The 26,552-nt window shown below is 46.6% G+C and overlaps 1 protein-coding gene across 1 annotated transcript; it reads left to right on the forward strand.

Annotated features, from left to right (window-relative positions):
- Positions 1 to 23,746, forward strand: FAM83H (family with sequence similarity 83 member H). Its single transcript, XM_061995119.1, has 5 exons — positions 1 to 107; positions 16,918 to 17,378; positions 18,338 to 18,502; positions 18,854 to 18,978; positions 20,886 to 23,746. Exons 2-5 carry the CDS (start codon positions 16,932 to 16,934, stop codon positions 23,530 to 23,532), a joined length of 3,384 nt encoding a protein of 1,127 aa, XP_061851103.1. The 5' UTR covers positions 1 to 107; positions 16,918 to 16,931; the 3' UTR covers positions 23,533 to 23,746.
- Positions 23,747 to 26,552: the final 2,806 nt, after the last annotated feature.

Below are 26,552 nucleotides of genomic sequence, written 5' to 3' on the forward strand. Positions count from 1 at the left end.
TTCTCGCTGGCTCGGAGGTGAGGTGCCCGTGAATCAGGCTGCAGGCACGTTCAGGGGAGTCGAGAGCCGGAGAGCACGACCCACCACCTGCCCTGGCTCAGGGGAAGGTAAGGAAAGTGCAGGCACCTCGTGGGGTACTCGGGTGATCCTGCGAGGTGGTGGGCAAGGGCTGGGGAGGTCCTGTCCTGCTCCTCAGCGCAGGGCTGGGTGCTTGGGATCTGGGGCAGGGACTTATGTGGGCAGGAGGGTGCAGCTTCAACGCAGAAGGCCTCCAGTAGCTGAGGCTCCCGGCCGCGCCATGACTGCCTCTGCGAGACAAAGCAGAGTCCCAGGAGGAGACGGGAGAGGCAAGGGAGGAAGGAGAATGTCCCAGCACAGACAGCAGGCATTGTAGCTGATGAGGGAAGAGACCCGTCAGTCCTCAGGTAGCCTGATCAAAAACTGCTTAGGGACTGTTTCACCAAGCTCATGCCCCATCTCCTTTGAGAAAGCCCCAAGGAGTGGGTATTTCTAAACTCATCCCTGTCTCCGGGACGAGATCTTGCTACCTCACTCGTCTTCCCACCATAGAGCCTGGGCTAGCCTCCCTGGAGAGGAAATGCAGGTGAGATGTGTGGTCAAGAGACTGGGACGATGAGGACTCCACTGGTGGTAGTGCTGGAAGGGCCAAGGCTTGCGGTGGGCTGAGCCAAGAGCGAGCTCCTGAAGCCCACTGCGCCGTTCCTTGCTTTGACCTCGCTCACACGCATGGGTGTGTAGCTGCCTGCCGACACGGGCTGCCAGCAGCGGCACAGACCTTCATGCACGTACATGCACAAGCACAGACAGCTCTGTGTGGACACCTGCGTGCAAAGCCACACGTGCGTGTGCTCGCTCATTTGTTTCCTCAGCTGTGAGCCTGTCTGACAGGCCTCAGGTTCTGTGCTTGAGCAGAGAGGAGGAGGGAGGTCTTGTGCTCCCCTCGCTCTAGGTTTACTAAGGTTGGCAGAGGGCAGCTGTGGCTTTTGTCTAGCTTGAGGACCAAGTTAAAACAGTTACAGGGAAAGGAGGCACTTGGAAAGGGACAGAAGCGTCTGTAGCATCCTTCTGAAAGCTTCCAGTTGATGAAAGCTGAAGTGGGTTCAGCTGTGGCAGAGGCCAGACATGCGTGAGTAGCAACTCTAGACACCAAACTAGCCCCAGTGCCAGTGGCACAGAGCAGAACGTTGTGGGCTTGTGCACAGCATACAGTAGCATGTGCTTGCTTTGGATGAAGAGGCGAGCAGACAGAATAAACACAGCACTCTGGCAGCCTGGCACAGGGCCACAGCAGGGCTGCCGTTTGGGGAGGGAAACCTCGTTTTGGCCTACCTCACATGTGTCTGAGAGGCTTGAGAATGGTGTTTGAGGGACTGAGAGGGTTTTATGTCCTGTCACCTGGCAGTGGAAACAGTAACAGAATTCTGAGGAAACCAAAGTTCTGATGTCGGTGTGGTTGTCGGGAAAATGGCACGTGAGGTACCACAGCCTGGTGTGAGGGTGCCAGGGCAGTGTCCTGGCTCAGGACAGCGCCGTCTCTCTTCTATGCATCATTCGTAAGGCAATCGCAACCTTCCAAGCAACTGAAATTCACCTCCAAACCTTGCAGGAATGGACTTCTTTGTATTTTATAGTTAAATGGAATGTGTTTGGGATGCTTGTCAGGCCCATTTGACTGGATTTCTGTGGCCATAGTGGGGATATGGAGGAAAGCAGAACTGCAGCATGCAGTTCTCCAAATTATCTCTCATGCTGTTGGTTTTTTTTCTTGAAGTTCCATGTTTTAGACTTCCTTATGCCTGTTACCTAGTGAATAAAAATGCAGGGGAAGGGACTGAACGACAAAGCAGCAGCTTGACACGAGTGTTGTGGCTGTGAGGCTGAGGGACATGGTTTAGTGGTGGCTGTGGCAGTGCTAAGTTAACGGCTGGACTTGATCTCAGCGATCTTTTCCAATCTTTTCCGCCTTTTCTTGAGGCGGCAGCACCGCAGATCCTCCCTGAAGTCCTTGTGGTGCATGGGCCAGTAGGACGGCGGCTCACAGTGGCTCTGGCACCCCCAGGGGCATGCTCAGCACCCCATGGGCACACAGCCCCCCAGCACCCACACACAGCCCCCCAGCACCCACCTGGGCAAACCCAGCCCCCCGAGGTACCCCCAGCTCCATCTGCACCCACTCAGGGCAAATCCAGCCCTCCAGGGGACCCTGAACCCCCTCAGCACCCACCCAGGGCAAATCCAGCCCCACAGGGGACCTTGAGCCCCCTCAGCGCCCACCTGGGCAAACCCAGCCCCCCGAGGTACCCCCAGCTCCATCTGCATCCACTCAGGGCAAATCCAGCACCCCAGGGGACCCTGAGCCCCCCACAGCACCCACCCAGGGCAAACTCAGCCCCCCAAGGCCCCCACAAAGATATGCATGGGAGCATCCAGCAGCTGGGATGCTTCTCCAGCAAAGAGAGGCAAGGCAATAGCAGCCAAAGTGAGAACAGAGGGAGAGATGTTTCATCCCATGCCCAAGATTTTCATACAGCCTGGAGAAGCTTTCAAATGTCTTGGAACAGTAGGAATTAATGCAAGAAATATGTGGGTAAAAAGAAATGCTTGTTTACAAGTTATACTTAAGTGAGAAATTTAAAGTGCTTTTGTAGAATACCAAACAAAAGTGGCTGGGAGCTTCTGATGCCTTTATTTTATGGCAGTAGAAATGGAAAAGGGAGTTAAGCATAAATCAAGAGAGGATATTTAATTAGTAAAAATCCAACTAGTAGCAAATCAGTCCAACTAATGTATTTAAATAATCTTTTAAAATTATTCAAAATTTAAATTATTTAAAAATTTAAAAAATAATCTTTTCCAACCTAAATGATTCTGTGATTCCATCTCTTCAGCTGATCTGCTGTCTGTAAGTGGCCCTTTCTTTCAGTAGCTGCAAACATCAAGTTTTGCCCTGGTGACTCCATACCCTTGATTGCACAGGACAGTTAGGGCTGACTTGCTGTCTCAAGAACTGCTTCACAAGGAAAAATACAACATTTAATTTTTCAGCTACTTTTCCCTTCCTCTGGCCTGTAGGAAAATCCCCTGGACATTCTGAATGTCTGGCTAATTTCTTGATTCTCCAGCCATGAATATTTCGTGGGATCCTGTGCACTGCCTGACAAGCAGAGGTGAGTGGGAGTCCACTGGTGTTCTGAGGTGCTCACCAGGCTCCCAGTTCTACTCTGCCACGTGCCTGTAGCATTCAGTGCTCACCGAGATACAGCAAGAGTTTATTATGCCTGCTTGTAGGGTCCACTGACAAATGTACGCTATAGGGAAGATAAAGTTGTGGTCTCTGGGAGCTCAGTGAATGAATCAATCAAATTAATTGAAGCAGTTTCTCATCAGGTGACCAGGACTTCAGATGAAGTGAAACTCCCAGACCACAGCAGGCAGGCAGACGTTTAGTTTTCTTAAATAATGACTAAGATCCATATAAGACCATCTAGAGTAAAGAATGGGATCACATTCACTCGAGTGCCTTAACTCAGGTAATCATTAGAGACTGGTCAGGGGACCAAAAGAAAAGGCTTGGGGTTTGTATACAGGAGATTGTAACAGGAGTAACAAATGACATGTCTTCATATTCCAAACAGACATTTTAGCAGCAACCCAGCCTTTGAGAGAACATTGAGAATGAGAACATAGACTTCAGCAGAGAACAGAGAAAGGAAAACTGAAAGAGGAAAAGTAATGGATGTGAGGACTCAGCAGGCAGTTGTGGCTGAGAAAGGGTCTGCTTCAGAGTGATTCCCCCATTGCACTGTGCTGCTCTGAGGAACACATCTCAGCCTTGCCTGATGAGAGGAGCAGTTAACAGGAATATGTCCAGCATCCCCTACCATAGCTCTTGCGAAATGTCCATGGCAATGTGCTGTGACTGAGCCAGGAAATTCTGGGGTATGCTTGAGAAGTGCTACAGTTACATCACCTGTGATATTGGCCAAGTGAGGGGCCTTAAATTGAGAGATCCTTTAATTGAGAGATCCTTTAATTGAGAGATCCTTTCTCAGTGCAAGTCCAGTCCTTAGTACAGAAGGTCAGCACTCGTAGGAGCAGCTTCTGGAAGGGATGGACATATCTGTAACTGCTAACAGAGGTTATTCATTCTGCTGCAGCAGGATCAGGAGGCAGTAACCATCCCTCCATCACACAATGCAGAATTAAAATCCCTGTACCTTGAACCGGATTCCAGGAGAGCAAACCAACATTTCCCAGGCCTTCTTGTCACAGTGTCTGCGCAGCTGGTTTTACCTTAGCTGTCACTGTCCTCCCCTCAGATGGGCCCTTCCAGAATATCAGCAGCCTGTGCTCAGAGAAGCTTTTCTATTTTATCAGGATAATTATTATTTTTTATAATAGATTTATAAACTTTCAGGGTTCTTGGCATTTTGGAAACCTGAACATTTTTCCCAGCCCAGCAGGCCAAAGTAAATTCCTCTGTCTGTGTTGCCTCTCTCTTTGTGCTGGTGTCCAGGGCAGTGAAAAGGAAAGGTGTTTCAGCGCAGCAGATAGTGCCTGTACTTGCACATAAGCCTGGGGTCTCAGGCAGAGTCCGTTTCTGCCCAGCTTCTCCAGCCAGAGCTGCAGAGCCTCGCTCCCTCTCGGGCAGTTCCCTCTGCCAGCACACACACACAGACCTGGGAAGGCCTCGGCTTTTGGGAGTGTCTTGAAGCAGAGAAGCAGGTCCGGCCAGGGGAGCGATCATCCGAGAGAGGCAGTCTGGGAACTTGCTGTGCAGGCAGAACACATAACAACAAGCGCTGGAGTCAGCATTGGGAAGGAAGATAGAGCCAGTCTGAGGTGCTGAGGCATCAGCAGGGGCTGACATCAGGCAGCAGCAGATGAGGGAGAAAGGAAACATGGTGCCAGTTTCCGTTGCTTAGGCTGGGTAAATAGAGCCCATGGCTCTGGATTTGCACAGAGAATTGAGAAAAGAGGATTTTTTCCAGTCTGTAGGGGTTTGTGGTACATCCACTCAGCATAGCTGGAACTAGAATTTCATGCTGCTCTTCTAGAAAAGAGTGAAGCCCATTGAAATGAACATAAGATGGACAGGCAGCAAATGATGCACAAGCCAACAGGCCTGTACTTTTTCCAGTTTCTGCTGTTAGTGTTAATCCAGGGGTAAAGGGAGACTTTGTACACCTAGCTTCACCTGTCAGTTACTTTTCCTTGCTCTGCCTACATTAAGCATTTCCTTATGGTTGAATGTTTTTCAGTACAGAGACTGTTGCAGACTGTGCTCACATCCCTGCCTGCCCTCTGCAGTATTAAAAGGGTCTGATAGCTTTTGCAAATCACAAACCCCAAATGCTTGTGATCAGTGTCAGAGCCGGTGAAGTCACTCCCAGGTACAGCAGTGTGAACAGGAGCAGGTCTCGGGCCAAGCCGGAGGGAAGCTTCTGCTGGAGACTCTCTCCTCAGAAAATGCTCTTGATAATTTCACAGATAGCTGCATGCTCCTCTCTGCCCACCTGTTTCTCCCCCACTATTGTTTTTTTGTCTGAGGAGGGGAGTGATTGCATCAGTACACCCTGTGCAGAGCTGCATTGGCACAGAGGCAACCAACCCTGTGTCTTTGGGAAAGCCCAAGCAGACGGGTGGAGGAGACCTTTGCTGCTGAGAGATTGAATTCTGCCTCTCATCAGCCCATTATATCAGCCTTCATCTCCCACTTGTTAAGTTTTCAACAAGCTCCTTCGTGCTTTGCTGTATCCACTGCCCCTAAGCATGGGAGGAGTTACTCATAAACAGCTACAAAGCCTACCTTCTTTTTCTCCTTCAGCTTCCTCCTGAGAAAAACCCCAACAACTCTCTCATATTAGCATGCTAAAGAGTAAGTTCTAAAGAGCTTAGTGTACTGAATGCTTGTTTCTCTCTATAGCCTTCTCCTTACCTGTCTGTGTTCATCATTGTCCCATCTGCTGTACTTAGGGGAAGGGTTTCTTGGGACGGAGCTAAAGTTTTCAGTTTTGGTTCACTATCTAATGAGGAAAGGTTCTGATCATGACTGGTGTCCTTGATACCTACACATTTATGGACAAGATCCTATGAACGTGATTGCTGAGGGTAGCAGAGAACTGCCTGAACTGCCAAATAATGACCACACGTGGCAAGAAGGCATCAAGGATCAATGCTTCTTCCCCTGACTTCGTGAGGTACCAGTTCTGAGTGACTGCAGAATCAGAGGAAGAGCAAATGTGAACTACTGCAGGGCTTTTATGGAGAAGATGGGAACTGGTGTGGTAAATGAAAGTTAGTCTGAGATCCCTGTAAAAGTAACTTCACAGACGTTTCATCTTCATCCCTGTGCTGTTCCTCATGGTGGAGCACATGGACCAGGCACATTGTTCCTTAGCAGAGCTTTTCTTTATGTCTGATGCCAGTTACCTTGCCTGTCCTTTAGGTGTTCTGATGGTTTTCCCATGCTGCTTCTTATGTTAGGAAACTCCATCAAATGTCCTTATAGCAGCTGTCTGCAGCACAGTGCCCACAGACCACTTAATACCCCAGCTGATGACATGTACAGTGCTAAATTTGTACACCTCCCAGTTGTACCTCTCAGCTCATCTGTTTAGCACATCTATTGGGGCCTGGATTATGAGGCCATATTGAGAAAGAACCAATTTAATAATTGATGGTACTTGGTCTGTGCAATGGGATTCTGACTCTTTATCAGAGTCTTTTACTGTAAATGTCTGTTCTACCAAACCAGCCAGGCTGTTTGCCTGCAGCCTCCCGGGATTTGGGAAAGCCAGTTGTTTGTCACAGGGGCAGTTCAGCAACAGCAGGACTAAAAGAAAAAACCACAGAGGACAGTAATCCTGTTTTACAAATCAGCAGGATGCTCATTGCTCCTTAGTAATCAAAAAGCAAATGGCATGTTAGTAAAGGAAGTGAATGTAAACACGGTACATAAAGCCGTATTTCTCTTCCATCTTGCAGCTCCAGTCCCATCAGCTCAAAAAGGAATACAGTAGAAGGAAAAATAAACAGAACAGGGTAGAGGATCACCAGAGGCGCAGAGCAGTTTTCATGTCAGAAAAAGTTGAATAAAGTAGGGCTCTTCCATCTAGAATATTGTCACCTGTGTGCATGAATGATGGGAGAGTTGAGAGATGTATAGAAGCAGAGTGGAATGACAAGGGTCAATAGATGCCGATTTTCCTGTCCAGTGTGAAAAAACAAAGTGAAAGCAGCAGATTCAAAAAAGAAGGAGGCTGTTCTTGGTTGTGTTGTGGATCTGTAGAACTCTTTGCCTCTGGCTGCTGGAGGTGCTGAAATTTTACATGGGTTTGGGGAAACTGTGAGTTTATGATAGCAGAATCCTTTGAAGCTGTCTACGGTCATTAAAGCATATCTGGGCCAGGAGGTTCTTCAGCCTCAAGTCGCTAAAGCTGGTGAAACGTCAAAAATGCTTGGGCAGTTCCTGTGTGTTTGTGTTCCACATCAATTGCTTTTAGTTGTGTTGGAGATGGGTTTCTAGGCTCAATGGACCTTTGATCTGATCCAGTACAGCTGATGCTAAGTTCCTTTTTCTCAGAAATGTACAATAAAGAGAGGGTTTAATCATAGTGAGAGTAAAGCCTGCAGAGACTGAGAATCTGTGCACTCTTGGTTTTGAGAAACCAGAAGGAAAATACAGAAATTGATACGAGTAAATAGCAGCTGAAATGAAAAGGTGTTCAGAGCTTTTCATTACAAACATGTCGTATTAAAGAACACAGTACACAGGAGTACAAAGTGCAGTAATACTGCCTGAGATGGGACTGGGAAAAACTATAATCCTTCTGGAGGATTATAATCTAAATCACCATGAATTATGTGAGGAAAAGCCATCTCAGTAATTTATGCAGAGAGAATTGATTGAAGTATGTTGTTTTTAATACAGTTTCAGGTTGGGGATGCACAAAAACACTGTGCACTCAGGTGTGTCATCGTGGAGTAATGGTTTTGTGGCAGCTGTCTGTATGTGTGTACTTTTACTGTCTAATACTCCGTGGTAATTGCAAGGTGCTACAGTTCACATTGGTTGAAGAAGTAATTGCCTTCCATTCATGACAAGGAACGTGTATGGCAGGTTCTATGGATCTTTATGTTTGTGCAAACTTGGTTTACTTCACAGTAATTTGATCACAAATCCATACCCTAATGGCCAGTCACTGACTGGATAAACACACTAAAGTCATTTCAGGCAACAAAAGTGCATTGCTTTCAAAAGACCATTAATAAGGTCTCTTGGAAAGTTTACTGAAAGTAAATGGTAATAAACACTGAAATTATTAAATCCAGAGATAATTGCAGGGAGCTTTGGAAAGAAAACGTAACCAGGTGAGCTGAAAGACCAGGGCAATGCAAATGAAACCATGTGCTGCCAGTACAAGGTAATTTATACAAAAGGAGAAACATGACCTAATTGTATGCCCTCTGGGATTCAAATAAATACACAGTTTGGGTTGGTGAAGATGTGCTGCTTATAATAAGCCTAGACTTCTCCAAGTAATCTAAATATATGCCTTCTGAATTGTGATTAAGATCCTACATTTGCTAAATTAACAGGTCTTGCATTAGGTAGTCAATGGTGTTGTAATTAATTAGTATCAATCATTACAGAGAAGATATTTTTATCAGATTTGCCAGCAGTTCAGTCTCTCTGCAGTGCTGCTCAGGAGTTCAGTCAGATGTGTATGCAACCAGTGAATAGTCTAGTAAAGACGAAGGGTAACATAAGGTTTGAGGAAATGGTAATTATAGTATTTATAAGAATCAGGTTCACTAAATGATAGCAAAAATCACAACGCTACAACCAGTTTTAATACAGCCAGATAGAAAACAACATCCAGAAATCCGAAATGAAGGTTGTGGTTATAGAGCTGGAGACTCGGTGGTGCAATGATGAATTAAATTACCTGACAAAGTTCAGAGAACTCGTAGGCAAAAGCCACAGGCATTGTCCAGGGGCAGGAGACGAGCCTTGTTCAATTTGTCGTGGAGAAAGCTGAGAAGTGATTTACCCTGAAGAGACAAGAGATCTGGTGTTAGGCAGTTCTTCAGCTGTGCAAGTAGAGGCCTTACAATACAGTTAAACTCCCAGGTTCAAGGTTACTCAGTGAAATAAGGTGCATTTTCACTGCAGTGAGTCAGTGAATGCTGAAGGAGATTGCCAAGACATTGACTCACAGCTGTTTGTCATTTCTTTAACACCCATCTTTCTGTGATGTGTGTTTAAATACGGAGTGTTGTCACCTGTGTGCACCAGTGACCAGGGCTTCCAGGCTGAAAGACTGTTTGGCCCTTTCACCTCTTGTGTCTGTGCTTTTCTGCTCTGCTATTCTGTGTCAGCCCAGCCTCTGGAACAGCAGGCTGCATGCTGAGCACGGCTCTTGCTCATGCATTTATACATGGAAGTAGCGGTGATAATCAAGTCTCCTGTTGTAGGACATCTCTGAAGGAGTCAGAACGTAAGTTTCCTTGTTGCATAACTGGATACATGTATTTAGGGCTTGTGGTGTTCCTTTGGCCTGGCTGAGCACAGGTACGGGAGTAATGGGATGGTGAAATGCGGAGTTGCAGCAGGCAAGCCAGATGTTCATTGATGGGCAATGTGCAATGCTAAGCTGATGGCTTGCAGTGTTACATCAGATCATTTAATAGTCTCCTTGCACGTACTCTGAAGGTTTTACAAAGGAGTTGTGATCTACACTAGACAACAGACAGTGCAAAATTAAAACAGGCCCTTTATTAAGAAGTTTTGGTTCCAAATAGAGTCGTCATTGGGTAGGTTTATTTCTAACAGATTTGCACAAACTTCAGTGTCATGTTTTATCTCATTAATATTTTGATCAATTAAGTAAAAACACTTGATTATTGGTAAAGTCAGTAGCAAAACAGGAGATAGGACAGGTATACAGAGCACCTTGTATCCCTTGATCTGATGCGTCTCAATAGTTATTACACGTACTAGCTAAGAACCCGTTTCATACAAGAAGCAGAACGTACCCCAACAACCATTGCAAAATGGGAATCAGAGCAGACAAATAACTGTTAGTACCATTTGATGGCTCACAAAACATCATTCAGTAGTGGTGGATTCATCAGCTGTGACGTGGGTCTCGATTTTAGGGTGAAACAGTCACTTTGCTGTATTGGCTGGTGTTTGATGGTTGGTCCTCTTGTGGACACAGAAATTCATGGAGATGTTCTGCAATGAAGGTGCCTGAAGTTGAGTGAGATTGCACTGTCCTGACGTAGAAGTTACGTTTGAAAATACAACTGAAAAGGTAAAAAAATCTGCTCCAGGTTCTTTATTAGCCATTTAAAGACTGAAATTCTGGAACTACCCGTCTCCTAGGCAGGTTCTGGTGTAAAGTACTGCAGGTTTCAAGCTCTGTCATGGTAGACTGGATTGTGTGACAGGATAAAGGTTGTCTTGGGAGTTAAAATTGAAGACTGAGCACTGGAGCTTTGGAAGACTGGTTTTTAACATCTCTGTGAGGAAGGTTCAGAGAAGATTTGGTTGAATGTAAGCACTTATATTAGAAGATAAATCTCACCCCCTGCTCCTTTGATTTTATTCACTTATTGCCCATGAACTGCACAGGGTGACACAAGGACCAGGTTGCATGTAGGCACATTAATACACATGCACTTAGTTAATGAATCTGAGCCTTGAGGAGCAATCCTGCTTCCTAAACTTAGGCATTTATTGTCATTTTATGTGTCTTAAGGTATCTAAAGCACAACAGATGTGGCACAAGCCATACAAGAGACTCACATGCTTCTTGACCAGCAGCTGGAGGCCAGGCAGGATACCTTAGGGCATCCCAAGTGGCATTAAACACCTGTATGTAGACACCTGAATTGCTCCCCTGGTTAGAGCTTGTTTGTACTTTATTGAATTTGACCAAGGCTTAAGGGCCACGTGCTGGGAAGAAAGTAGGATTTTTCCCCTTGCTATCTAACTTGGCTTCTGGAATTTTCCTTTCATCTTCCTCTACAAGAGGGACTGGACAGCAGGATAAGCACATGTCAGTATGCTTAGTGGTCTTAAAGTACTTCTCAGTTTCCATATTGGTGTGTTCTGCTCATAAAATCAAGTTTAAAACATTTGCTGGATGTTTCTCCTGGGTCATATTGGCAGCATATAGTAGGAGTCCTTTGCTTTCTAGTACAACACAGGGGCTGTGCCCTTCCTGGGATGCTTTTCCTGATAGAATTGCAGCTGCTGAAGGACATTGGTGGTGTGCTTGAGCTTTTCCGTTCCCTTCTGACAGTACATTGTAGGTTTTCTGGCTCCTGGGCATTTATACTAAGAGTCTTTAGGGTCTTTTTTGCAGTACTTGTGTAACTGGAAGGAGTGATATTTAGGGGTTCCTTTTGAACTGATATATGTCCCATAGCTGTTCACAATTGCAGATGTGCTGGTTTCGTGTGATTCCTTCTCCTCCTAGAACCGTGTACAACTCAGTTCCTGAACTGCAACTGGACTACACAGTATCTCATTCCACTTCATAAAGACCCTCACGGGTGATGTGGAGGTGCCACACGTTATTCTTCTTAGCATCTATTTTTTCACTAGACTCGTGTCATAACAGTTAATGAACTGTGACTAGTGATTAAAATGGTTTCCTAATTAAACAAACAGGCATATCAGTAAGTAAAATTCTCTGTTAACCGGGAGTTACTGGCTTCCATGTGCATTTGGTAGCTTTTCAGTTTGTGACTTAGCTTCTCTGACACTTTCAGACTTCCAAATGTACATCTGTCTCTTTCTGGGGGGAATGAAGCTACAAAAAACAGATTTTCAGGCAAAGTTCGAGCAAGGAGGCAGCCCCTGCTTGGAGTTCCTCTTCTGCTTCAGATGCCACCAAGATCTGGGAAAGTACAGCCATCGTGCCAGACTACTGGGAAATAATGTGTGCCCTCTGTCACTCCAGGCTGAGGAAATCAGACAAGGTGTGCAGGGAACTGCTGTCAAGGGAACCAAGGCATCAAAGCAAGGGATTGCTGTCTAACTTGAACGACAGCCTTTGACAGTCAGTTCTAGGGAAGTAAGGGCCCACATCAGCTATGCATTTCACAGAGCTCTCCCCAGATTTTTCTGCTTCTGCCAAATGTTTCCTTCATTTTCCTCTTCCAGGCCTCCTGTGTGACAGCTGCCAAAGGTTTAAGTGAGAATGAGAAAGCACTTACACTCAACTGCCCTTCTTGGCATTATACATCCTGGATGCTCTACAAGATAAACAGAATGCACAGTTCTGGAGTCAAACTGTAACAATGAGATACGTGCATCTGTAGATGTAAAACAGCATCCTTAATGCAAACTGAGAATTCTTCAGCCTGGTATAGTTCTAGATCAGGGAATTAAAGCACACCAGCTAATTACCAGATCATAGAATGGTTTGCGCTGGAAGGAACCTTTGAGGATCACCTAGTCCAGCAGCCCTGCCATGGGCAGGGACACCTTCCGCCAGACCAGACTGCCCAGCCTGGCCTAGAACAATTCCAGGGATGGGGCATCCACAACCTCTGTGGGCAGTCTGTACCAGTGTATCACTATCCTTGTCATAAAGACTTTCTTCCCTATGTCCAAGCTAAATCCATCTTCTTTCACTTTCAAGCTGTTGCCTCTTGTCTTGTCACCACAGGCCTTGGTGAAAAGCCCAGGTATAGACATATCTGCAGATGCACCATAAGGGCAAGCAGGACCACGTCTTCTTGAATGCATTCCATAGAATTCCCAAGAGTTCAGTGCATTCAGTCTCTGGAATCCCATTCAGTAACATAATTTTTCTCTTAGGAGCTGCAGAATATTTAAGGTATTTTTAAAATTCAAGTCCTGCTCAGTTACCACATGAGCTGTTTCAAACCAGAATCCATCTGCTTCTGTCAAGGATCCTGAGGAGATACACTCCAGTGCATGCACAGCAAGTGCAGTGTGTGCAGGTGGTTGAAGTTGCTGCTCTTGCTTACCTGTGCTCTCCATGCAGCTGTGACAAGGGTCCTGAGTGTTCTCACCCTGTTGCACACATGCAGACTTTAAGTGTAGCACTGATGTTGTTGCTCTGGCACTACCTGGAGGCACTGAACTGTGGTCACACTGTGGAGTTCATCTCTGCACAGGTAGTTGCACTGAGAGCTACAGCTGCTGCTGCAGCCACATTGTCACACAACCCAGACAAAAGGATGAAACCTTCAGACTCTTCCTAAAATAAAAATGAGGATCAGGGGAATCAAAGTACATGGCAACTGTACCCTAAAAGTGAGCAAACTCCAGAATTTCCTTTCCCTTAGGCTCAGGGTAATCTAGGGTCATCTTGAGGGGAAAAAATGCCATTTTTACAGTCTTCCTGCCTCTCCATGAGAACAGTGTGCTGGACAAACACACTGCTGCTGCTCTTACATTTACTGTGCCTGCTTGTGGGGGCTTACATCCTGTGGGTCACGAGTTAGGCTTATGGTGGCAGAAACGCAGGTTCTGGGTTTTATTTCACAGTTCTCAGATTTGTGTGTCTGTTTTGGAAGGAATTAAAACCACCTGAAGGAAGAGAGGAGGCTTAATGAGTAGAGCAATGCCTGGGCAAACACAGGAGTGGCACGCTCAGCATGCTGCAGGTTCCTTCCAAGCAGGATTTGAGGGTGCTTTCTCAGCATTAAGTTCTAAGAAGGAGGTGGCTGAAATAAGACCCAGCATCTCCCTCCTTGGTTTTCTCCTTGTGAGCCAAAGAGGGTGACAGTGCAGATTTTCCAGCCCTATTAGTCAGCCAGAGCTCTGTTCATGCTCCAGTGTTTGGTGCAATCCAGCTCAGGTGTTTGCTGCGGCCTCAGGATCTGTTTTCGCAGGTGAAGGTGACGTCTGGAGACCAGGCAGCTGCCCAGCCTCTGCTCCTGCTGCTGGGAGCTCTGATGCTGGGCTGCTTCCCCATGGCCAGTGCTGAGCTCTGGAGGCTCCTTAGCTTGGCCTTAGGTGGGAGATAGCCTGGGCTGAGCAGGGTGAAGGCTAATGACCCCAAAATTGTTCCAGCCGTGTGCTGCCAAACCTGCTTCCTACCTGCCCTGCGGCCCCGCCGCACCCAGCCCAGCCCCAGCCTATGCCAGGCAGGGCAGCAGCCATCACCCACTGCCTGTCACAGCCCTCCTGCACCCACACTCCTTCCTGCACCCACACTCACTCCTGTACCCACACTCCCTCACTCCCTTCTGCACCCATGCTCCTTCCTGCACACGCAGCAGAATGGCACCCTCCAACCCATACAGGAGACAGGAACGCCCTCGGAGAGGCTGCTTGTGTTCTGGCAGCACACTCTCAAGTGCAGATGCCTCTCCTGTGGCAAGAGCACAGGTACCCCTCCGAAGGTCTCCCACAGAGCAGTGACCTGCTGGGATGCTCTGTCCTGCTTTGCCTGTGATCACAACATCCACTCATATCACAAGTCTCTCCAGCTCTGCATTTTATCCCTGTAGCCAGTGGCTCAGAGAAAACCATGAGTGTCATTTTGCTTTTGCATCAAATTTGTTTCTTCACTGGTACTATTTTCCCTGCTTGTTCATGAATACACTACCACAAATCCTTAGGGAACTAAAGTGATTCCTCTTAGTGTGAAGGTGACCCCAGTTTGCCATCCCACTGTGTCTCCTGACCCACTTTTCCAGCCACAGGTTGTGTGATGGTGGAAGAGTGTTCTGCCACAGTACTGTGTGCCTGTCCTGTTTGCACACTCTACAGCATCCTTCGTTCTGCAGGGTAAGTACCATTGACAAAAAGTTGTCATGATGTTCAGTTTGAACCCGCTACCCACTGTTTTAATGTTAGGCCCTTTTGACTCTTGTACTGGAGGAAAAAAAGGACAGCTATCCCTGGTTGTGGTTTGTAGATGTCTTCTCTAGACTGGAGAGTCACAGTTCAGGTCTATAATGGCCTTTGTTCAAGATGTGAGGAACAGGACTTGCACCACACATTCAGGTTGTGAGTTCCCTCTGTGTCAGTGTAGTGGTGTGGTTTTTATCTAATAACACGCAGCATTGTCTGACACTGTAAATGTCTGTGTGCTCCTTTTTGATTTGTGACTATTGAAATAATTGTGTTAATCAGTAAAATATAAACACTTGGTTCCTTCTCTATCAACAGACCTGATCTAGGTGGGACCTGCTGCTGCAGGGGGGTTGGACTGGATGATCTCCAAAGGTCCTTTCCAACCCCCACCACTTTCTGATTCTGTGATATTCCCCCTACCACTTTGGTTGTCCAGTCAGTGTCATAAAGTTACTCAGTTGATTCTGCGTGTTTGGGGGTTTGTAGTTGTCTCACATCATTGCTGTTCTGAGCAGGCTGGCAGCATGAGCAGTTTCATGTCTGCATGACCATTCATCCCCTTTATGGGTTGTGTCTGAAGATGTTGAATGTGTTGGTCTCGTATCCAAGAGTGAATGGAACTCTGGCAGCATTGCCTTAAAATTAAAGACTAAAGACACTACTACAATAAGTTAAGAGCAGGTCCATGGGTGACCTGAGCACACCAAAGTGGAGGCACAGAGTGGACTGCTTTGTGTTTTAAGGTAAAAAAGATGGAGTGGGAAGATAAATCTAGACAATTCAGACAGCAGGTAAGGCTCCATGTGTAGAATGTAAAGACGAGGATCTGCCGGAGTACTTTGCACAGGGACCTGCCAGATTTGGTTTCTATCTATTAGGATCATGTTTTGCCCTGTTGTATCATGCAGCTCAATGAGGAGTTACAGTTTGAGGCAGGAGTAACACAGCACTGATCTGTGCTTGCAGGCAGTCAAATAAGTTCGCTCTGGCTTTTTCTTGAAACTGTCCTGGCTTTATACTTCCAGCTCCTAACGAGGGTGATAGTATGGGCCTGAAGGCCTTTTCTGTTCCTCCCACATCCATGGCACTCTCTTCCATTTTGGGAGCAAGTGTGCTGGATGGCAATGACAGCAGCAGCCACTCTCACCCTCTGCACTCACACTGGTGAATGCAGCTGTGCGTGAGTTCAGGGACAGCCGTGCAGTGCTGGGCCCCAGAAGTGCATCCGAGCATTGACATGAGTGGAGGGCCAGGAGCCAGAATGCTTTGCAGTTCTTTGCAGATGAGTAGGATATCATTTATTGAGTTCTGTTTGTGGGACAACAAGCTTTTCTTCCAAAAACTCCTTAGCATTGAATTTTCTTTAGTCTCAAATAATGGGTTCCAAACAGACAAGTGTCAAATACTGAATGTGAGCCCCTTCAGCTCAGATTTCTCCCAGCATCAAGAGACTGAAGAAGCAATCATATCCCTTGTTTTCTATTTCTTCATGGATCTCATGAAGACTTGTCTGACTCTGACCATGTTGCAACAGCAGAATACCCTTCTACTTGACTGTATTCCACTCATACCCTGCTTCTGTTCGTATGCTGAGGTGATTTTAACACTCAATGTATAAGGATTCAGAGGGTGTACTTGTGCTTTTTGGTTTTGTGCCTTGTTACACACAGTAAATAATTTTGTAGCTCAGATAACAACCAGCAGCATTGTTCTTTAGAGGGGGAAAAACATACATGGGAAAGCAGCTTCAGAACAAAAGATACATTGAAGCTTAGCCATCTGCAGCCTGAAAAAGCAAGGTGGAAATTTTATTGGGTGCATCATGCTTGTTCATTACAGTGCTGCCCTATTTGATTTATTCCTTTGCCTGATTTAAGCCTTCCCGTCCATTTGGAACAAACTTCCTCCAGCATTACCCTGTGTGCTTTGAATCGCTTCCCTTTTGACTTTCCCATGATGAACCTCCAGCTCTCCCTGTTCATGAGGACAGATCTGTCCCTGGGGCAAAAGTGCTCTCACTGTTGGTTATTGCTTCCTTGCAGCTCTCCCTCCTCTCATGGCTCGTCGATCTCAAAGCTCCTCGCAGGGGGACAATCCCCTGGACCCAAACTACCTTCCCCCCCATTACAAGGAGTATTACCGCTTGGCTCTGGATGTGCTTACTGAGGAGGGCAAAGAAAGTTACCAACGCTTCCTGGCAGAGGAAGGAGCCCCTGATTTTCTGTGTGACTCAGAGGTGGATCATATCATCCAGCATCTCCAGAAACCCCAGTACACCCATCAGGAGGGCAGCACAGACACCGTGGCTGACAATGACATGGATGGATCTTCTGGGACTTACTGGCCTATGAACTCAGACCTCGCTGTTCCTGAGCTTGACCTGGGCTGGCCAATGGTCTTTGGGTTCAGGGGAACAGAGGTGACAACCCTGGTGCAACCACCTCCCCCAGACAATCCCAGCATTAAGGAGGAGGCTCGCAGGATGATTAGAGCAGCTCAACAGGTGAGACAGTGGAAAGCCCAACTGTAGGATCAAGTGGTGTCTGCGTGAAAGATACAGATCAGCGTCAAGTCCTCTGCCACTTCCCTTAACCTTGCTCCCAGGACCAGACAGGGTAAAACTGCAGATGTTTACTGCATCAAAGCTCTCTGGTCTCACGGAAAAGTGTTTAAGGTCATGCTAAAATATGCCAAGAGTCCATAGAATCACAGAGTAGTTGAGGGTGAAAGGAGACAGCCTGGTCCAGGCCCTCTGCTCAAAACAGGACTGAACAGAGAGGGTCACTCAGGATGTGTCCTTGAGCATCTCCAAGGATGGAGACTCCAAAACCTTTGTGGGCAACCTGCTCCAGGGTTCGGTCACCATAAATTACGATAAAAGAGGTTTTTCTTATGTTTAACTGGAGTTTCCTATATTTCAGTTTGTGTCTTGTTCTTCACTGGGTACCACTGAGAAGAGTTTGGCTCCATCTTCCTGACACCCTTCCATCAGGTGTTTATGCTCCCTGATAAAATAAGAGTTGGGAAAGACAAGGATGTGGAGCTTTGAAGCTATGTTGCATATTAGCAGCATAAAGATGCTTCTGTGGGTTGGCTGACTGAATGTTGGCCAGGAAGCCTTCTAGAAACAGCACAGGTGTGGGGGTGGAAGGGGTGAGCAGGTAGTGGTCAAGCAGCTCAATACAACCTTCTGATGTGGTTTTGTGACCAAAAAAATACCTGCTATCGTTGGGTTAAGGAGTAAAGGAGCACTCAGTGGCAGTGAGGTTTCTCACTTACCTCTAACCCTCATACACAGAATATACACCCTAGATAGCAGTTCTCTTTCCAGTTCTGGGGCCCACAGTGTTTGAACAAACCTTCAGATGGGAAGGTTCGTGTTTAAGAAGGAAGCTGCAGCTCTGCAAGGTGAGGTGCTGGGGAATGCAGATTGCCGATGTCTGTCTTGCTTTCTTTTCCCAGGTGGTAGCCATAGTGATGGACATTTTCACGGATGTGGATCTGCTGTTTGAGGTGTTAGATGCTGCTGCTCGCAGAGTGCCTGTGTACATCTTGCTGGATGAGATGAACTCTCAGCTTTTCCTCGACACAGCTGCTAAATGCAGAGTCAATCTTAACTATGTGGAGGTGAGCAAACCAGAGACCTGCCCTGCCCCTAACTTGCACCCTGAGGGGGATATGCCTGGGGACACAGAGGGCTGTTGTGACATTAAAAACCTGAGAAAAGGGAAAATGGGCCAGAGCCTAGTGAAGGATGAGTATGAAGATAGCCAGGAGAGCTGGCACAACACAGGGATGAAGGCTGAGGACACACCAGCAAATGGGTTTATTTATCTGTTGTATATGCAGATACACTCACTGGAGATGAAGTATAACACTGGTGACAGAATGGAAGTTAAAAGAGCAAGGGGAAGAAGGAGGGGCAGGGAGTGGGAAGTAACAGCTTTCAACTGATTCAGTGCCTTGTCTGGTTTGCAGTTCCTAAGGGTGAGGACAGTCTCTGGTCCAACCTACTACTGCCGCACAGGGATGTCCTTCAAAGGCCACGTCAAAGAGAAGTTCCTCTTGGTGGACTGCATGGTGGTGCTGAGTGGCAACTACAGGTGAGCTGACCTGCATTGTTACCTGTCCCAGTTCCAGTGACAAAGAGACTGGTTAATTGGTAAAGCAGAGCTTTGGCACTTAAAAATGAACATCAGTGGCAAAAGGACACTTGCTGAAGGACACTGAGCTGCAGTCTTCAGGAATAACAAGTTGCTTTGCAGCTGAAGTAAATACACCAATTGGGCAAGCAAGTTTAGTAGCTGAAGCAAACCTGCACAGGCAAGCAAAGCAGAATAAGGAATTCAGGCACTGCTTCCCATTGGCAGGAGGGTATCCAGCTATTTCCAGAAAAACAGAGCTTTTTTCTTGGGAAGACAAGTGTTGCAATGCTGAACATCTTCCTGCACAGGCTCAAAGAATGGCTGAGGTTGGAAGGGACCTCAGGCAGTCACCTGTCCCAATCTCCCTTTCTCAAGCAGAGCCACCTACAGCCAGGTGCCCAGGACCCTGCCCAGAAGGTTTTTAATATCTGTAAGGAGGGAGACTGCACATGGGCCCTGGGCAACCTCTTCCAGTGCTCAGCCCCACAGCACCCTTATGTTCAAACAGAGCTTGCTGCATTCCAATTTGTGCCTTTAGCCTCTGGTCCTGCCACTGGCCAACCACTGAAAGAGCCCCTGGGGAGTGTTGTTCCATCCCAGATGCCTTTGCTGAATTTCATGAGCTTCCTCTCAGCGCATTTCCCTGGTCTTTTGAGGCCCCCCCGACTGGCACATCACCTGAGCCATTCCCCTAGTCCTGCTGTCATCTGCAAGCTTGCTGAGTGTGGACACTGGCCTGTTGTCCAAGTCATTAACGACAGTGTTAAAGACTATTTACCAAAGCCCTGAGCCCCAAGGAACACCACTTAAAACTGTTCACCAGGCAGACTCCAAATCGCTGGTCACCACCATTTAAGCCTGACAGTCAAACCCATCTCCCATTTGCTGTGTGGCAGTGGAATCAGCAGCATTTCAGTTGGTAACAAAGATCCTTACGTAAAAGTCATGTGGAAACCCCTGCTAAAGCCATCCTCTGCTGTGCCTTGTCGATGCAGGCAGCCTTCTCTTTGCAGAAGGCAATCATATCGTGTCAGGCATGGCATCCTCGTGGTAAATCCCTGCTGGCTCATCTTTCTGGTATTCGTGTGCCTGGAAATGGCTTCCAGGAACATTTGCTCCACAATTTTCCCTCAAGTTGAGGCAAGGCTGACTTGCTGCGGTTCCCTAGTTGATCCTTTTGCTCTTTTTAAAGATGGGCACAACATTTTAGTTATAAAAAACAATTACAACCCAAAGTAATTGCAGGAGCAGCTACTTCATATAAGGATTGTCATCAGCTCACTCCCTTCCTGTTGTTACTACTGACTGTCTCTGTTAGAAGTCATTTATTGCCTTGTAAAACCCTCTGCAAAGATGTTCTGCCAAACCAGCTCACAACATTGAGGTTTGGGAACAATGAATGGCTGCCTCAGCAGTAAACTGAGGGGGGATCTTATTAGTGTTTACAAATATCTCAATGGTGGGTGTCAGGAGGTTGGGACAGCACTTTTTTCGATGGTATCTAGCAACAGGACAAGGGGTGATGGGATGAAACTAGAACACAAAAAGTTCCACTTAAACATAAGAAAAAACTCTTTCACTGTGAGGTGAGGGAGCCCTGGCACAGGGAGGGTGTGGAGGCTCCTTCCCTGGAGCTCTTCAAGACCCACCTGGACACGTTCCTGTGTGACCTGATCTAGGTGGGACCTGCTTCTGCAGGGGGGTTGGACTGGATGAGCTCTAAAGGGCCCTTCCAACCCTACCATTCTGTGATTCTAAACAATGTCAGGAGCATTTTCTTTGGCAAGCAAAGGGTTTAATGTAGAGTGGTGAGATTGAGTTACCTGGTGCTAATACACTGCCATGCCTTCTCTTTCTCTTTGTAGTTTTATGTGGTCCTTTGAGAAGATCCACAGGAGCATTGCACACATCTTCCAGGGGGAGCTGGTGGCCAGCTTCGACGAGGAGTTCCGGATTCTGTTCGCACAGTCAGAACCTCTCGTTCCTCCAGCCAATGTCCTGGCGAAGGCAGAGAACACGTTTGCCATGGCTCCCTTTGGCAACAACATGCCTTTTTTCCCCAAGAAATCCCCGCTGATGTTCCAGAGGGATGACAGCCTTTTCCCCTCCTTCATGGACAGAATGGAGCCCGACAGGTACTTCCTGTCCAACTTCAGACGTGACGACCTGCTGCGTCACACCGTGGAGGGCTCGGCCATGCGCATGTACAAGAAGGTGGAGATGGAGAACTCCCAGATCGATCCCGTCAGGGGCTTCCTCCGCTCCAAGCAGCTGGAGCTGGATGCTTTTAAGAGACACAGTTTTGCAGAAGGAACCTTTGAAAATTTCGCCTCTTCCAAGCAGTATGCCAGGCAGATGTTCGTGAACAACATGGATGAGTTCAAAATCCAGTCCAGTCACTTTCAGAAGGATCAGTTCTACCAGTACCAGTTTGAGCATCCCCATCTTCCTGGCAGACCTCAGGGACTCTTTGACAGGATCCGAGGTGGCAGGCCAGGATTCAATGAACTGGAAGACTATGGAGAAGGACCCAGATACCCTGAACTTGAATCCAATTTCCCGCAGGAGGGTTTCCCCTTAAGGCTGGATTATGTTCCTTCAAATTCATCCAGGGAAGTGAGACATGGCTCAGACCAGCTGAATCCTGCAGGCAACGGCCCCATGGGAATGATGTTAAGGAGGCAGAACATAGGACAGAAATTTATTTGCCAGACTTCTCCTACACAGAAACAAAGCCTGGAACAGCGCCTGTTCTTACAGGACAAAGATGAGGACCAGGATGAAGACAAGAACACACAGGAAAATAGAACAGGTTTACGTAACTGGAGGATTTCTTCCTACCTTAGTGCCTACCAATCCGAACCTGAGGAAGGTCTTCCAATGCCAATGGAGTCAGAGGCATATAATGATGTCCTCGGGGATACCCACACAAAGCACCCCACTGACCTCATCCCAGCGTTCAAATCCCCTATGTCCTTTAATAGCAAGTCACTGGGACTTGAAAGTGCCAAAGAATTTGCAGATCCTGACAGAGCGAGTGAAGAAACCCCTATAATGAAGCAAGATGCCTTCAGGTCCAGAATAAACCCTTTGATCCAGAGGAGCTCAAGGCTCAGGTCCTCTCTGATTTTCAGCGCTGCCAAGTTAGATCAGCCTAACACCACGATAGAAAAAGTTCAGATGATGCAAAAAGAACAAATGTCCAGTGAGTTGACAAAAGACAATGAAACTATAAAGACAGCTGCCTCGTCTAAAGTGGCAGAACTCCTAGAGAAGTACAAAGCTGTGGGCAAAGACACAGAGCGGGCTACAGTCACTCACACCAAAGCTGTCTCCAGCTACCTACAGGAAGAATCACAGAACACAGAGAAGAAATGTACCAAGTCCGTGCAATATAAGATTCTGGAGAGCAGGGTACTGGACTCCAAAGACTCCTGCAGTACTTACAAAATGCACGGAGAGGCTGACAGACCATTTGGAATGGCCTCATCCAGCCCCCAGCTCGTTGACACGTTGAGTAAAGATCCCCTGGCACATATTGGCAGTAAGGTGGACAAATTATCATCTCGGTTTTACCCCATAGAGAATAAACCTGCTCTTCCAGAGAAGGAGAGTCTTATATTTGTAGGAGACACTCAGAAATTGACTCTTCCGGAGAAGAAGGAAAGAGTGACATTCAAAGAAGATACTCAAAAGTTAGTCAGTACAGAACTGAAGAAACCACAGATCAGGACAAGTACCACATCAGTTCTTGAAAACTTATCTCGAAGTCAAGGATCTGACAGCTCCCTCAACAAATCTGAGGAAGACTGTTCAAAACAGGAACAAAACCCCATGGAATTTCTAAGGAAAGGGTCGCTACGGCTGAAGCAGTTTTTGAACCCAAAAGGTGAAAAGAAATTGGAGGAGGAGCCCACTTCTGAGGGTGGAAAACCTGAGAAGCAGGCCGTGGTCCTCAAACGCTCTTCCATAGGGGAGTCTCAGGAAACGATGGAGGAAGACAAAGCCCATAAATTCACAGCACCGCTTCCTCCCAAAAGCAGCCAACCAGCTCAGGGGAGGTTCCCCTCGTCCACAGCCAACATCCTGTACAGCAGCAACCTCCGTGACGACACCAAGGTCATTCTGGAACAGATCTCTGCCAACAGTCAGAAGAACAGAGCTGAACTGGCCAAGCAGCTGCCATCCACTAGTAATCCTGACCTTTCTAAGTCGACGATGAGCTTGGAAAGGAAAGGTGAGAAGGAGAAAAGCTGTAACATCCACAGGTCAGAGAGCTTTGGGAGCCAGAAGCGAAACCTGCAGCGGCAGCCGTCGGAGGACAGAGACACCCTCCTGAAGAAGATGGAGAACATGCGGAAGGAGAAGCGGGTCTACAGCCGGTTTGAGGTGTTCTGCAAAAAGGATGAACACACAGCTCAGAGTGAAGAGGAGTATGACACAGATGCCAAAGACAAGAAGATGGGAAAATTCATGCCCAAAATCCTGGGGACCTTCAAGACCAAAAAATGAACATAAAACCACTATTTAATTCCATATCATCACTGACTGTTGGAGGGGAGCAAGGAAGTCACTTTTTATGATGGCTACAAGCACCATAGGCAATATTCTTCGTGGTTAGTGAGTGGAAATGTCTTCAGCATTAGACTTCTGTGGCACAGTTTGCCCAATAAAGTCATGTGGTATCAGGCATCCTTATCACAGTCTGTGTCAATAAAATTATTAAATTGCCATGATGCTTAAAACAAAGCCATAAAGTCAGAGTCTCTTTATGTTACCTCAGGGTATGTTTTCAGCAGACAAAACTGGAGTCCAGGAAAGAAAAGTCCACATGGCCACACAGGCTGTAAACAATGCTTACAACCCACTTGTCTCTCAGGTACAGTTATCTTTGCTTTGTGTCTGACAACGAATCAAATATGGAAGGCACCTTTTTGAAGGTCTACGGGAGAAAAAAGTACTGTACACAACCTTTTGCCCTTATCTGTGCTTATGGTCTTGTCTAGCAGCACATGCTCAGCTTTTGTATTTACCATTTCCTAACACTCTTGGCTCTGTTTTGTTGTTGGTTTGTTTCCTGATACATAGTGCAAGTATGGATTTGGGAGATGAGCAGGAAGAAGGAGCTGAAAGGCCATGACAAAGGATATTCACACTCCACTAAGGGAGGAAAGCCTGGTTTTAGGACTCCTTTTCAGCTGGGTCAGGAGTTTAATTAAGCATCTAAAATGCTGTCTTGGCCAAGCAGTAACTTCCTCAACGATGTAACTCCAGCTCATTAAGGAAGAGAGGACATTCCTTTGTCAGCACTTCTTTCCATGTGAAGACAAGGGAAAGACTTACAACAATGGAAGGAACAAGGCTGTTGTAATTTTTGAGCTCAGAAGTGTTTCATCTCAAGTAACTTTTGGTAGCTTGGTACCAAGCTTAACAATGCAGCTTTAAACCAGTCCAGATTAGCCAGTGGGTGCATGCAGCTGTGTTACAGCGTCTGGCAAGACAGAAGGTAGAGACAGAGGCTGTTGAGAAAGCTCTGCACGTAACGTTTAGTTACTTGGCTGCTGGGAGGTTTTGTCCCCTCAGCTTGGGCTGGCTCTGCCTGGCGTCCAGCAGAATGGCCACAGTGGATGGGCTGCTTTTTTCCTGATCTTTGTAGCATAGTCTAAAGAGATGATGGAAGAATGCTCTCAAATGGAAGTAGGTTGCTGCATTTCCCATTCCATCAGCCTGAGTTTTGTGGTTACCCGCTTGGGACACTCACTGCAAACTCAGCAAAGCAGCCCAGGGCCATGGCTGACAGATGGAGGTGAGAGGCGGTGTCAGCTCCTGAAGGTAACTTTAGTGGGGTTTAGGATATGCCAGCTCTGATGGTAGCAGGCTTTAAACAGCTCACATGTCTGTAACAATTCATGATCATTTTACTGTTTGATGAAAACCTTGTGAGATTGATGTGCAGAAAGACAGATTGATCAGAAAAAACAAACTAAGATTTCCATATCCATAGAGATGGTGGTAAAACTCTGCAAGAATCAAGAGGAATTGCTATTTAACGTGAGGAGGTAAACCTAGAATTACAGTTGAGAGGAAAAAGGAAAGAAAAAGGAGGGAAGAGGCAGACAAAATTGGGGAAAAAAGCTGAAATGTATTTCTTATGGTGATTCCTCGTTGTGTAAATGTCCATCATTTCAGCTATAACCAGTTACACAGACTCATAAAGGAGTGCTGCATGTGGACTTAGTAAGGAATCAGATCCAGTTATTCATGGGTCTAAAATTGAAATTGATACAATCATTCTGTGCCAGATGAGAGGGTTTATTTTACTCTAGAGAGGAAGACAAGCTTTACAGATATAGATACAGATATACATCCTCTCAATATGCCAGTCCTATTTGGTGTAATTCTTACATCATCCCACACCTCACCAGCCTTTCCCAAATCTACCTGCTCCAGCATCGTTCTATAACAAACAAGTGTGAAACTTCATTTTCTCTCTAGTCCCAGATGACATTAACACTTGAGAGTTTTGCTGCATTTGTTCAGATTTTTAGACTTCCATCTTTCTCAGTGTGGTGTGCTCAGTGTGAAAGGATGTTCCTGACCAGAACTAGAATGACTCACCTCTCGTACCGATGTTGGTTACCAGATGTTGTAGATATGCACAAATACCGCAGAATAACCAAAATCAATTGGTCATAACAAAAGTTATCTTAAGAATGAAAAGTTAGTGCTGCAGCCCATCGCCTCTCAGCGTGAGACGAGGTTCACGGGGGATCTTGGATGTCACGTGCTGTCATCAAATTGCTGGGTGTTTGGCTTTCAGTGGAAGTCACAACCCTGATTTAAGCAGCAGACTCCCTTTTTCATGCTTGAGAACTGGCATCTCGGACTCAAAAAGCCAACATACCACACAGAGTGCAGCCTACACAACATATTCACCGTGTCCTGGCCATTTCCCATGTCTCTCTCTACCTGTGATAGGAAATGCCTATTCTATGAATACAACAGAATAAACCAGGACTTCCCTGCGAGCTGCATTCCCAGTTCCCCACTATTGCCAGACTTAAGTGACCACACCTGGTACCAGAAGGGAATGTTCCTCAGTGATATAGGCTGCTGGGGGAGTGCCCAACCCTGGAGGGATCCCAAAGCTGTGGGGCTGAGCTGCTGAGGGCCGTGGCTCAGTGGTGGCTGTGGCACTGTGAGGGCTCAGGGCTGGACTCCAGCAGCTCAAAGGGCTTTTCCAGCCTCAATGAGTCTTATGTTTTTAACTGAAATTTCCAGGACAAAGACTTCTAATAAAAACTAGAAGTTAATGAGTAGAATGCATCATCATTAAAACAGGAATATAAGGTTTACTATAGTCCCAATGTTGACTGATAACAACTTCAAGATGTTTCAGCAATAGCTTCTCTCAGAATGCTGCTTTCTGAAAGAAAATAGTAGTTACTATGTTCTTCATTGCAGAAGATATGAATGTATTTTCCCCTTTCACATGCAGCAAACATTGACTGAAAGACAAAGATTCTCTGTGG

This window comes from Colius striatus, chromosome 4, assembly GCF_028858725.1.
Source record: "Colius striatus isolate bColStr4 chromosome 4, bColStr4.1.hap1, whole genome shotgun sequence".
NCBI lineage: Eukaryota > Metazoa > Chordata > Aves > Coliiformes > Coliidae > Colius > Colius striatus.

Coding starts and splice junctions, on each gene's coding strand:
- FAM83H (XM_061995119.1), top strand. CDS start 16,932: ATGGCTCGTCGATCTCAAAGCTCCTCGCAGGGGGACAATCCCCTGGAC. Junction 17,379..18,337: donor TGATTAGAGCAGCTCAACAG/GTGAGACAGTGG, acceptor TTCTTTTCCCAG/GTGGTAGCCATAGTGATGGA. Junction 18,503..18,853: donor TCAATCTTAACTATGTGGAG/GTGAGCAAACCA, acceptor TCTGGTTTGCAG/TTCCTAAGGGTGAGGACAGT.